General features: G+C 37.0%; 1 protein-coding gene across 8 annotated transcripts in view; it reads right to left on the bottom strand.

Moving 5' to 3' along the window:
• milt (trafficking kinesin-binding protein milt) overlaps positions 1 to 14,392 on the bottom strand; it is a 306,838-nt gene that overhangs the window by 24,717 nt on the left and 267,729 nt on the right. For all 8 annotated transcript variants that reach the window (XM_081745255.1, XM_081745259.1, XM_081745257.1 and 5 more), the window contains one exon: positions 6,261 to 6,465. In XM_081745255.1, coding sequence (XP_081601381.1) covers positions 6,261 to 6,465 — 205 coding nt within the window. The remainder of the gene's footprint in view (positions 1 to 6,260; positions 6,466 to 14,392) is intronic.

Raw genomic sequence — 14,392 nt, 5'->3', positions numbered from 1 at the left:
ACCATGGAACATCTCATAATCCGGTCACCTTTTACTGAAGGTTGTGTTCAGTACTATACAGCAGTAAGTACGCCAGGAATTTTTACTTGGGGGGTGTTCAAAATAAATGGGGGGTGCTCTCAGAATAGTGATATACATTTTTAAACAAACTCAAAGAAAAGAGTACATTTTGTTACGCAACTATTAGCAAGAGTAACTGGTTCAATGTTTCCCCCCCCCCTCCCTCGAAGCTTTCATTTATGGAGCTCAATCTGCTATTTAAAAAAAAAAAACTTTGTAATATTAATTTCTGTACATCGGATCATTAAAATAAAATTTCATATAATAGGAAATTAAATTCAAAGATTTCATATTAATACAAAGAGAAAACCACGTTCAAATCCGTTAAAAAAAAAAAAAAAAAAAAAAAGACAAGAATCACTTGAAGGCATTTAATGATGCGTCTAGCGAAAGTGCTTCTGGATATTGCCATACCGACTTCGCCTGTGATTTTTTTCTTCCCAATTTGACTTCTTACCTTATCGAAATACAAAACGCAAGACCATCAATGCATAAAAAACTGATTCAATTCTTAGGGAGAACACTCATGATATTGCCAGACAATCTTCGTGATTGACATACGTCCCATTATGCATCATTCTCATCACCAGAGAGCTGTCCGTAATCCACTTGACATTTTTCGTCTTCCCACCAGGGTAGAGACCTGCACGGGCCGAATTTTTCGGCCCGAGCCCAATCCAGCCCGAACGTAGCTAGGCCCGGCCCAGCCCGGGCCCGAAAAGTTTTGGAGATTTTCGGCCCGGGCCCGGCCCGGCCCGATAAGTTTTTTAAAATTCTTGGCCCAAGCCCGGCCCGATAAGTTTTTTAAAATTCTTGGCCCAAGCCCGGCCCGGGCCCGATAAATTTTAGAAGTTTTTGGCCCGACCCCGGCCCGATAATTTTTTAAAAAATTAGCTCTAGCCCCAATCTTTCTCAAAATTTAGTACTAAATTTGACCTAACCCTCAGAAACATTTTCTAAACTCTGGCTCACAACCAGACGCTTCCCTCCTGAGTGGTACCATTGCATCCTAGAACTTTGCCTGTCATCGAGAGAACAAAAACTTCATTCCCTGTAACAAATATCTAACTTAATTGATTTTTAGCATAAAGTGAAGATGGCAATATTGTTTAGCGACAGGCAAAGTGAAGGTCAAGGTCAGAGCTCAATTTACCGCATAATGCCTGCAATCCTCTATAGTGAAAGTGGAGCCGCTAAGCAACACAAACTGCAAATAGCTAGTGCATTCTTTGTAACATTTTTCACGGACACACTTCTCCAACGTTTGGCTTTATTCCAATTATCGTTTAACGAAAGTCAATAATGATTAAAGAATTGCAATTGATCGGCCCCAGCCCGGCCCGACCTGAAGAGAAATCTGTGTCGGCCAGCCCAAGCCCGGCCCGGCCCAAAGAAATAACAGTGTCGGCCCGCCCAAGCCCGGCCCGGCCCAAAGAAATAGCAGAGTCGGCCCGCCCAAGCCCGGCCCGCGGGCCGGGCCGGGCTTCGGGCCTCGGGCCAGGCCCGGCCCGTGCAGGTCTCTACACCAGGGCAATTTTCAAGATCATTACTAACATAGTTTTCTCTATTTTTTATCTTTTAAAAATTCCAGGGCCATGGCGGACTTAGCTACTACGGCGCCGCATCTCCTCCTTTGTACAACCTCTATGTGAGGTCTGAGGTTACCAGAACAAGAACAAGATCTTGAGTTATGATATTTCCTATCCCCATACTTGAGCAAGTTGTACTCCACATTCAACAGAAATATAATTTCGTCTTAATTTAAAGACTGTTTCTTGAAGAAAATACAGAAATATTTTGGCACTTTTGGCAGTCTCACTATTTACACTAACTATAAATAACGGAAACGGAAACGACCGAGGAGCCCAGGAGGGTAGGTATGAGCGGGCCTGTTTTGTCAATTGTTTTGATCGAAACACTGCCCGAAACAATGAAGGCATGTGGTTCTCGAAGAACACATGAGAACGAAGTCGCTTCGTATTTTGAAGTGAACTAAATAAATAAGAATACTGCCTTCTTTCCTAAACGCTAAACCTTTTTTAACTTGATGTAATAAATAACCTATATTATAATGATTGATACAATTGGATTTTGGGGAGTATTCCTTTTCCATCCAGAGGTGTGTGTAAAGAAATTTGGGGGGGGGGGGTAGATTACTCCCTGCTATCCAGAACGGCTAGCCGCATATTGACAAGCGGACAAGGTAGCCAAGAGGAGGCACACGAGGATGCAGAGAGACAAGCCTCAAAGCACTGACCCTGAGTCTCAACCCCAAAGTTAGAAAGGTCTTTGTCTAGCACGTGCCCATGTGAATTTACGGTACAAGGCATTGTTCCACGTTTATAGTCTCTGCTTCTACTGGACCTCAGCTTGGATAACCTGTCCTCTAATCAATATGCGGCTAGTCTAAAACATACACACATCTGCATAGTGCAACCCAATCGTCTTCCGGCAGTCTCTTATCCAATTGATGAGCTCTGTAGAGGCACCTGATTTTACCAGATCTTCATACAGTCACAAAGACCGTATTCAAAAAGAGAAAGATCTGGTGACCGGAGTCCCAACTGTTCGAACATTCTACATTTAGCGTTCAAGGTAGTTAACATGAAGGTATGGAGTCACTTCTTGTTCTGTCAGACGGTTTACCACCTAATTAGTAATCATCCAACACCGGATGTCAAAGGCTATGTCCTTTGTTACAAGGAAAAAGGTACTTCCCATTTCCTAGAAGCGAATTTTTAAAAATGCCTATTTGCCTATAAGAAGTAAATCCGTATTATTAGTTTAATTCTTTTGTCTTACAAAGATTCCGAAGAATTTAATCACATTCACCAAAGTCTTGTCACTGTTTTCGAAAACTATTCGTAAGCGTTTCCACGTTAATAAATTTTTTTTTTTACGTATACCAGTTACATAATACACCTCCTATAATATGTATCTTTCGCCAAGATAACCCTGTATATATAAAATGAAAACTTTTAATTTTACATCTAACAGTTATGCTGTGTAATCTAAAGGAGACTACAGATTAATGGCAGTACAAAATTATTGAGAGAGATTTGATCTGATTTTCAGCAGCGAGGCTATATGAGACGTGAACCTACAGCTTAACGTGGGATCCGAACATGTGCTCCCGCCGGCAATCGAATCGGGTCCTCCACACCAAAGGCGCGTACGCTAACCGCTTAGCCATGAGGGAGCTCAAGGCCGTGAAAAGATTAGCGGAATGGGAAAATGAAGAAAGAACGGAAAAACTGTGACAAAACCCACGGACAAGATGCTGTTCACCATGAACTTAAATAGCATGGAATCGAAAAGCGAACTCTTCGCAATCAGAAGTGAGCCACTCTACTACTGAGGCACTGTGAGTACACCCTGTATATGATTATCTTGAGTACCGTGTACACAAAAAATACTAACCAAGAATTTTCAGACTTTCGATCATTAATTGAGCATGTTCGGAGCGTTGAACAGAAGTGGAAAAACGAGTGTACAATTGATTGTCAATCTAGTCACAACGATCACCATTCAAATACAGTGGACTCTACCTTAACCAATTTCTTTTTAACAGCTTATCTTCCACGAAATATGTCATATTCATTACCCATTACGTCGGTGCTCCACAACAATATACAACTCCACAAACTTTTTATAGTTTTTTATTTACGTTTTTATGCCCAAATGTGTTTTTCTTTGTTTAGTAAATGTGTTCATAAAATACAGTACTGTACTCTATTCAGTATTGTGGAATCAATCGTCTTTTTTTTTCAGTTCTATGTTTTTCTTCCATCAATACACATACACTGTAAAGAAGCGTGTAGTTTGTGTGATAGTCTATTGCACTTTATACATTATTTTGTTGAATTGAGTGCCAATGAAACAGCTTGTGGCCGAGGTCTTAGTAATTTACTCAATATACAATTTTTTTTTCAACTCAGTGTTATTGGAGCAGCTTGTGGTCAAGATTTTAGTAACTTACTCAATATAAAGTTTTTCGTTCAACTGAATGTCGCTGGAGCAGCTTGTGGTCAAGATTTTAGTAACTTACTCAATATACAGTTTTTCGTTCAACTGAATGTCGCTGGAGCAGTTTGTGGTCAAGATTTTAGTAACTTACTCAATATACAGTTTTTCGTTCAACTGAATGTTGCTGGAGCAGCTTGTAGTAAAGATTTTAGTAACTTACTCAATATACAGTTTTTCGTTCAACTGAATGTCGCTGGAGCAGCTTGTAGTCAAGATTTTAGTAACTTACTCAATATACAGTTTTTCGTTCAGCTGAATGTCGCTGGAGCAGTTTGTGGTCAAGATTTTAGTAACTTACTCAATATACAGTTTTTCGTTCAACTGAATGTCGCTGGAGCAGCTTGTGGTCAAATTGTAGTAACTTACTCAATATACAGTTTTTCGTTCAACTGAATGTCGCTGGAGCAGCTTGTGGTCAAGATTTTAGTAACTTACTCAATATACAGTTTTTCGTTCAACTGAATGTCGCTGGAGCAGCTTGTAGTCAAGATTTTAGTAACTTACTCAATATACAGTTTTTCGTTCAACTGAATGTCGCTGGAGCAGCTTGTAGTCAAGATTTTAGTAACTTACTCAATATACAGTTTTTCGTTCAACTGAATGTCGCTGGAGCAGCTTGTAGTCAAGATTTTAGTAACTTACTCAATATACAGTTTTTCGTTCAACTGAATGTCGCTGGAGCAGCTTGTAGTCAAGATTTTAGTAACTTACTCAATATACAGTTTTTCGTTCAACTGAATGTCGCTGGAGCAGCTTGTAGTCAAGATTTTAGTAACTTACTCAATATACAGTTTTTCGTTCAACTCAGTGTCACTAGAGCAGCTTGTGGTCAAAATTTTAGTAACTTACTCAATATACAGTTTTTCGTTCAACTAAAATGTCACTGGAGCACCTTGTAGCCAAGGTTTGAGTAAATTAAAATTTAATGAACTATAATACTGTAAGTCTTTTTTCTTTTCTTTTCTTGTTTTAACTATTATAAAGATGCTAAACACTTTAGGGGCTATGAAATATTGATCTTCATTTTAATGGATTTTTTCATTACCCGACCAGAGCCAGGTACCGTGGTGGTCGGTTAATACGAATCTACTGTATTTAGTATATTACATTTTCTAAGCCGCACTGAAAATCTACGTTCAAACGATGTATTTTTATCGGAAACGAGTATATATATTACAGAAACTTAACCCGTACGTTTCAAAGTCCACTGATCTATTGGTATTTCTAAATGTGATGAAAATGAGTTTCAATCTTTCTGCTATGCACATTAAATGAAATTAAATTAAATATTATCATGGGCGACACCACAATGGGTGCAGTGGATGCAGCTGCACCTCCATTAACTTCGATTTTTAGATTTCCTACAATAATCCTTTCCATTTTGTATACTTACTGTTTCCTATGTTTGGACATACTTGAGTGCAGGCTCTTAACCAGGGGGGTCTCGGGGGCCGGGTCCCAATAAAATTTTGCTGGCCCCTTAAATTTTCACGGTAGGGTTGCAAATGAACTATAATATGGTTGGATCGGGCCCCCCTTAACTTCAGCCGGCCTCCCCTACATTTTTGGGCTGGCTACCGGCCTGCTTGAGTGACATATTAAGTCTCTCATAAGTTACTTGCTATCATACAGTGTTTTTCTACTTTTTTTTTTTTTAAGTACAACTTAGGGATTATTTTTGAGACCTGCCTGCACCCACATTACCAAAATTTTGGCGCCGCCTATGAACATTATTCTCTAAATATATTCAAACAGAAGAAAACATGTTTTAGAAATCTCCACAAATAAAAAGTATCGCTCTCTATAAATTGATACTGCAGTTTGTCACGAAGTATATTAAACGAATTAGGATATCATTATTAATAAAATAAATTAATATTAATGAGAAAGTTATTACATAACATCATGTCAATATTTGTATCTCGACTAGTGGATCTTTTGTATTCGATTAAACTGCGAATAATAAATCATTAGGAATGTCTTGTTAAAATTCTGACTCCTCTATTTTTAACGTGAGTATATTTAACAGGAAAAGTAAGAACTTGCATTGTTTTAAGCCTATATTTTAAGCATGAAATAACGTGTACTGTAAATAATACATAATAGAAAAAGAACAAAATGTGTGAAACGTGTGGTGTGCACGAAAACAATGGAGTTTTATGTAATGTTGTTACCTGTTTCTGAGCCGGAGTCATCAACATCATTGGTGATAATTTGAAGCAGCTCTGTTTTCTTGGCCAATTCATGTTGTAACTGCGTGATCTTTTCATTGCATGATTTGAGTTCAGCTTCTAAAGTAGCTACGTTGCTTTCAAGCTTCTGGTTATGCGTTAAAAGTTCCTTCCCAATGCGGGCTGTCAACTCAATGTCTTTCTCTTTCTGTAAGAAAGGAAACGGAAGCTATTAGTATATGCAACACACATTTAAAGAATTAAAGAAATCATAGCTTTTCCGCTAACAATGCCAGATCACTTATTGCAAATTAAAAGCACCCCATAACCATCATCTGTCTTCGTGTAAGAATTACTCTCTTAACTGCAATCTTATTTTCTATCACTTCCTCTGTTCAACATTTATCACTAGAGACCACATGTTTATGCATTAAAAAAATGGAAAATAGGCAGCCAAATAGGCACTAAAATGTAACTCGAAATAATGGAGATAAATACTCAATACAATTAAAAAAAAATACATTCGTCATAGATAATGTTCAAAAAATATAGAAACATATCTGTTTGTTAATATCTTCTTTTATTGTATATATATAAAAACAAAGCTTGACATGTATTTCATGTATATTTGGTAAATATATTCTCTACAGCACTTTATCTCTATACATAACAGTCCAAATTTTATACACTTTACCAGTACATACATCAGTCCCAAGTTTTACAGCACTTTATCGGTACACATAACAGTCCAAAGTTTTACGACATCTTATTACTACAAACAATACTTATATTTTACGGAAGAGGCAGAATCCTTTCTTGAAATACTAAATTATATATTTTTTCCTCCAATAAAGTATTCTTTTGAAGAAAATGCATAAAATAGGTAATATTAGGCACTAAAGCTATTATTTACGCAGGAATGGGCGAAATAGGCAAAATAAAATTGGCTTAAATTGAAACTATAACTCTCTATATAAACTTTAAAACGTTATTTTTGATCATATCTTTAATATTAAAGAATACGTATTTTGCCTAATATCCGGTTTCTTATTTATCACATTTCTCACAGTACAATTTATCTTTAACAGTAGTGGATACAAAACCCAGTTTTACTGACCCAATATTATTTTAAACGCGAACATCGTTGTACAGTATACATCCATCCCAGAGGTTGAAGTTAATGTTTTAAGCTCCAATTTACACGGGATCAAACTACACTTATAATAGTGAATAATACTTTACACTTGACAAAATATAAATGTACTCTGTATATATAGCACCATGCCAAAATTCTCGATCCACACCTATATTGTAATTTGTAAATGCTTTTAATCTATAGTCTAACTTTTACAAAAAAATGTAAATAGAGTTGTAAATGGTTAAGGAAAAAACCCAATGAAGTTAAACAATTTTGCATCTGGGACACAAGATATTCATCAATAGTAACATTAAAGAAGAAACAAACGTATGTTAAGCTAGGCAGAGATACATTCAAAAAGGAACACCTTCATATTCGAAAGAAATACGCAATGTATCTAAAGCGTAAAACTTTCAAGATATGTATATATCAGATAGTCTAAAAGTATTAAACCTTTTTTGTACGAGATGTCGTTAATGTAACAAATCTTAGGATATATGAGTCGCAGCGGATTAGGCCTAACGTCATTTGACAGCTGACAGTAGATGTGCAACAAAGTGGCTTTTTTTTTTTCATAAACAGATGTAAGGCATTGTGCTATGAAGATGAGAGAACCTACCACAAAAAAAATTACACTTTAAAATTTTATTTCGAAAAGGTGCCAATGCTGTGCAGCCCCATTAAGAATTTTGTTTTTGTTTATGGACCTAATACGTTATGGACCTACTATGTTGTCAAATGCAACAGCCAAAAGGTGGTTCAGTCGCTTTCCTCCTGGAAATTTTGATGTCAAGGATGTCCCTCACAGACCATATACATCAGTAATGAACAGTCAGAAATTACGAGGGGCGTTCCATATTGATTTACACTTTCTTTTTTTCTTCTTTCAAGGTCCACCCTTGAGCTCGTCATTACAGTTGGAAGGAAGTCGTACTTAGGTCTGCTTTCAGGTGGAAGAACAATACAGAGAAGTGTAATCCCTAGAAACTGCAGCATATTTCACCAACGGCTGTAAGTACGTGAGCGGACAACATAAATGGTGACCAGCAAGGACAGCACTGAACAACGTGTTTTCTGTGGAAAGAAGGTGTACAGATTGCGGAAATTCACAGGTGATTGGTGGCAGTGTGTGGAGAGTATGCACCGTCATGCAAAACTGTATACAATTGGTTGGACAGCTGGAAAAGTGGTCGCACATCAACGGAGAAGAGATGGAAGAAAAGTGACTGTGACAACACCAGTGAATTTCAGGAGTGGAGCAACTTAGTCAAGATAACAGGTTCATCACGTTCACGGAACTGGAGGTGGTCACAGGACTTGCCAGAATCACTTTGCACCGCATAGTGCACGAATACCTTAAGATAGGTAAGGTGTCTGCCAGGTGGGTTCCCAAATCCCTGAATACAGCACAAAGACACTGCCTTAATGAGCTGGAGTTCCTGGTGCTGTCACATCCACCTTATTCCCCTGACTTGGCGCCTTCCACCACCTATTCGGGAAATTGAAAAACCGCGCGTGGACATCATTTCGCCGACTTCCAGAAACTGCGGACGTGAGTGCGATAGATTCCGAAAACGTAGTTCGCAGAGAGCATAGAGAAGTTGCCACTTCGGTGGTGTAAGTGTGTAGTACTTGATGGAGACTATGTTGAGAAAACGGACGTATCTGCAGAGGCATAAAGGCTCTTATAAGTGAAAAAATGAAGTGTAAATCAATATGGAACGTCTCTCGTAAAAACACTTGACTGGGAGATTTCAATGCATCCACCATACAGTTCAGATCTGGAACCGTCAGTTACATTTGTGTCGGTCCCTGAATATGTTAAGTGAGTTTCAAACGAGATCTGTGAAAACCACGTATTATTTAATTATTTTATTACAAACCACGTCACATTTATTTATTTAATTATTTTATTACAAACCACGTCACATTTATTTATTTAATTATTTTATTACAAACCACAGAAGTTTTACAGCGACGAGATTGTGTGCTGTCATAGGTCAATGCACGAAATGGTGCATATGTGGTTTCATAGTGGTATATTTTCAAATCACAATAAATGTATTCTCAATTTTGACCTAGGAAAGTTCAATACTTTTAGATAATATGATATGAAGTGAAATTTATTGTGCCACGATTAATTATCGAAGCACAAAAGAGCAAAAGTCTATTAGTTGTAAAAACCTAAAATAACAAATGAAGAAAATAGAAGGCCTACGCTTATGATGCTTGTTCACCTGATTGTGCCCAGGATTCGAATACGGCAACTCTGTCGTACTGTAAAACAGCTGGGCAAATGGTATGTGGTCAGGGCCGGATACAGGGGGGGGGGGGGTGCACCGGTGAACGTGCACCCCCTTCGTTGTAAATATACACTACTACCTAAAATGAGAAGTTAGTAGTGAAAATAGCAACACTTTCCGAAACTTTTTGCCGTCATGTTTCCGTTTGGGGCTTGAAAGAAAGAGGAGTTTTGCAAAAGCAATATAGTTTAAGTTGATTTTCTGAAGGTTGAAGGAAAAAGATTCACCAAGCAAAGAAATATAACACTTGTCAAGTAGGGAAGAAAACGAAGTATCAGCGTTGTCAGGTGTAAAGAATATTGTCACATGTCACTTTGAAGAGTTTCAATGAGACTGGTTATTTTGGTAGATATGGTACACCCTCTCACAGAAAATCCTGGATCCGACCTTGTGTGTGGTATTAGTGAAACAAGAATTTTAGGAATGATCCAAAACATGGATCAAAAGATTGCGATCTTGGCCAAGAATTTTAAGAATGATCCAAAAATTGCATCAAAAGACTACGATCTTGGCCAACAAAATTAGCTTTTGGATCAGAGGCCACAAAAGTTTGGAACGGCTCCTAAATCGAGTTTTCGTACTTTTTACGGAATAAGCACATCATACTAAGTAAATGATAATTTGGGTTTTGCTACAATATATGTAGGAGTTTTCATTTTTTTGCGGAATAAGCACATGATAATGATTAAATTGATAGTTTTGGTTTGGCTACACTATATGTGTCTCGAGATATGGGTCGTACAAGAAAATGTTTGATTGAATGAAATATACTGAATTTTGGGTATCAGGGGCCACAAAATTTTTGAACGGCACCTAAATCGAGTTTTCGTATTTTTTGCGGAATAATCACATCATACTGAGTAAATTGCTAGTTTTGGTTTGGCTACACTGTATGTAGTTTTCAAAATATGGGACGTACAAGCAAATGATTGAACGAAATATATTGAATTTTGTGGATCAGGGGCCACAAAATTTTTGAACGGCACCTAAATCGAGTTTCCGTATTTTTTACGGAATAAGCACATCATGCTGAGTAAACTGTTGGTTTTGGTTTGGCTATACTATACGTAGTTCGGAGATATAAGGTCTACAAGAAAATTTTTGGCTGAAATATATTGGATCTTTTGATCCAAAAAGAATCATGTAAAACATTTTGCTGTTAAAAATTACCCAGTACAACTTTAATAGACATTACAAGTTAAAACAGTGGCGCAAAACTGATTGCCTGCCGGTGCTATCGTCGCAATATTTTGTTCATAGCTGTTTTTGCGTCAACAATGATCTCGATTCCCGAAAGCATGGCCAACCACCCACCCCCCTAAATCGACATTTTAACTTGGAGACTTTTACGACACTAAATAGTTCAGTTGATATCTTTTTCTGTTAGAAACAACCGTTTCTTAGGACCAGATACAAATTCCTGGCTGTAAAAACTTATTTTAATCTCAGCGTTTAATATATTATATTGGGATCTCGCTCAGAACTCAAGTAAACGCAACTGTCAATCGCGTTCATTTCCTTCTGGTTTTAGTTATAATTGCTACTGTTATTATTAGGCTCCGGATTCTTAGGTTCGAACCTATTTTATTCCTGTACAGTGAATGCAAAAAATTCGTGTTTTCTTTACATTTCAAGTTGCTATAAGTAGAACTATAATAGTTTTATAGGACCTAAAATGTCCTAATTGGGGGGTTAGGACCTAAAAAATCCTAAATTAGCTTTTAGAACCTACAACGTCCTAAATGATTCTTTATAGTTATTTTTAACTTCAAAAATACTTTCAAAAACGTAGTCAATCGTCAACGACATAATTTCATCTGTAAAGGTTTTCTTGAAAGCTCCTAACAGAGTGGCTACCTTCAAGGATATGCTTCCAAACACACCACTGCCAGCACAGCCCGTCGTGTCCCGTTGGGGAACGGGCCCTCAGCAGCACTGTACTATGCAGATAATTTTGAAAGCATTGTTCAGCTCATCGATTCGCTCGACGAGATTGAAGCCGCTTCAATCACGTCTGCAAAAAAAAGTACTGAAGTCACAGTTTGCTGTACAACAACTAAGTTACATTAAAGCCAACTTTTCTCATCTGCCTCAAGCCATCACTAAATTGGAGAAGTCTCTTCCACTAACAGAAGCTCTTCAAATTCTTCAAGAAGTGAAAGAGAAAAAAGTACCTGGGGAAGTTGGAACAAAAATTGCGGACAAGTTGGAGGCGGTTTTGAAACGCAGTCCTGATTTCACAGAGATACAACTAGTGGGCCAAATTCTTCGTGGAGACAATGTCCAAGAAAATTTGCTATGGAATCCCGAGGAATTAGCCAGTATGAAATACTTGTATGCGCCTCTTACACCGTGTGATGTGGAACGCAGTTTTTCTGCATTCAAGAGAATTTTGTCAGACGACAGGAAAAAGTTCACAACAGAAAATCTTGCCAAATATTTTGTTGTTCAGTGCCATTACATAGAGTGAAGTGACCACTTTGAGCTATAGAAAACATGAAAAGTGCCGGAAAAACAATATTTGAACATTCGTAGTTCCTCAGTGTATCGTTAGAAAAGTGAAGTGATATTTGTGGTGTTGTATAAAATTTCAAATATAAGAAAACTGACAAAAACTACTACTACTACTACTACTACTACTACTACTACTACTACTATAGTACGACAGGCCATATATATGTTAAAATATATTTCAGCTATCAAAAAAAGTCCAAGGTAAGAAGAGTTTTATTATTTTTATTACGCAGAAGACTGGTTAGCATAAAGCTTACTAAATTAAGGTTACCATTTAAGTATGAAATAGCTAACAAAGTGTTTAAAGTGTAGTAATATTCCGTTTTCAGTAATATAACGCTAAAAATCCTAAACCGTGTTTTTAAAAACCTATAAAATCCTAAAATGCACATTTTAAAATCCTAATTTGAATTTTTTGGGACCTAAAAATCCGAAGCCTAGTTATTATTATTAATATTAGTTAGAATTTATTATAGTCGTATGACAGGCATATTGTTATATATATTCCACCCATTATTTCCAAATGATTTCGCACAATTAATTGACTCCGTTAGTTTTAAATCTATCTTGAAACTTCTGTGGCTGGTTGCGGGTCTGGTGCTGAAAGTATGTGAGTCTATTTAGAAACTTTCAATTTAAATGTTTGCCTCTTTATAATCCAAGATGATATCTTTCCTTTCATTTTCCGTGTGCAAGTATTGCCTATGGCATACAAAACAACTGACAGGCCCTGGTAATAAACCGCAAAGGAAATGGAAAAAGGGTTGTGCTTGCGTGTCTGTAATGCAGACAAAGTAGAACATGCAGATTATTTGATCTGTGGTGAAATTCGTGGAACATTAATCTTTCACTAGCTTTATACCTGAAAATGAAATCAAATTCTTAGTATTTCGTATACTGGGTCTCTAAGGATTACTTTCTAAAAGAAATCAGATACTTTTGTTTGTGTACATCACTTTGAATTAGGTGTGAGAAAAACTAGAACAGTTGTGCTTGATGAGATATCATGGAATAACACCAACTCATAGTGGTCCCAATTACCCAAATCGTGGTCAAAAAATGAAAATGTACTTTAATTTTTCTAATATTCAATATAGACGGGTTTTTGAGATCGGTGATTTCGAAAATGAAATGAAATGAAATCCTTAAGTTTCCTTAAGAAATGCCGGTTAGGCTAAAGGACACGGTGATAATGAGAAATGAGTGAAATGGTGGAATAATGAAAGTGGGAGGAAACGGGAGAACTCCGAAAAAACCCACGAGCACGGTGTTTGTCCACACGGCGCGAGCTGGGATCGAACCAGGGATCCCAAGCACCGGAGGTGAAAGCTCTACCACTGAGCCACCACGCCCCCTCGGTGATTTCGAATTAATATTAAATTTTGAAAGAAAAAATGGCGGACTTAAAGTGAAACATAATTCAATTTTAAGGAAAACTGATATCAGGGATTTTGGAACATCGCTAATTTTGAATTTTAAAAGATAAAATAATTTCGTAACTACTCTCGTTGAATATTTTAATTTATTATTATTATTAGTATTAGTTATTATTATTATTATTATTTATTATTATTATTATTATTTTTAACCAAAAAAGCAGAAATGAATTTATGCATCTCCGCAGAAGTTGGATAAAACCAAAATGAAGCTTTTTTTTTTTAACATTAAGGACGAATGATTTAAAAAGACGGGAAAACTGTTTGAGGATGAGACCTCATTGGATTGTTTTAACCCGTATATTCGAATTAAACGGAAGCAATAATAATAGCAAAATATAAAACTGCAATAACAATAATAACAAGGAAACGAAACTTAGCGGCAATCCGAAAATACTGCACCCTCAGATTTCCTCCGTATAGCGCGCGAGACAACACTAATAAAACTTCATGGGCGGTGGTTAACGACCGGGACACATCCTTGGGCGATGAAATTGGTTAATCTAGGTTGAGCTTCAGGACTCTCCGCGATCGCTAGTTATACAGGGTGGCCCCAAAGTAGGTATATAGCCCCCCATTGATCAAATATAACATTCTAGCTTATAGGTCTATAACATTCTAGTTGCTTCGGCTGTTCTGAGCTTAAGATATAAGTAAAAAGACGTTAAGAACAAATAATAAAGAAATTAAGTTTAACTGATGCATAACAATAAGAAATTATATAAAAAACAATGAGTTGATCAG

Source organism: Thermobia domestica, chromosome 18 (genome assembly GCF_964235325.1).
Source record: "Thermobia domestica chromosome 18, izTheDome1.hap1.1, whole genome shotgun sequence".
Taxonomy (NCBI): domain Eukaryota; kingdom Metazoa; phylum Arthropoda; class Insecta; order Zygentoma; family Lepismatidae; genus Thermobia; species Thermobia domestica.
This window is presented reverse-complemented; position numbering and strand designations above follow the sequence as displayed.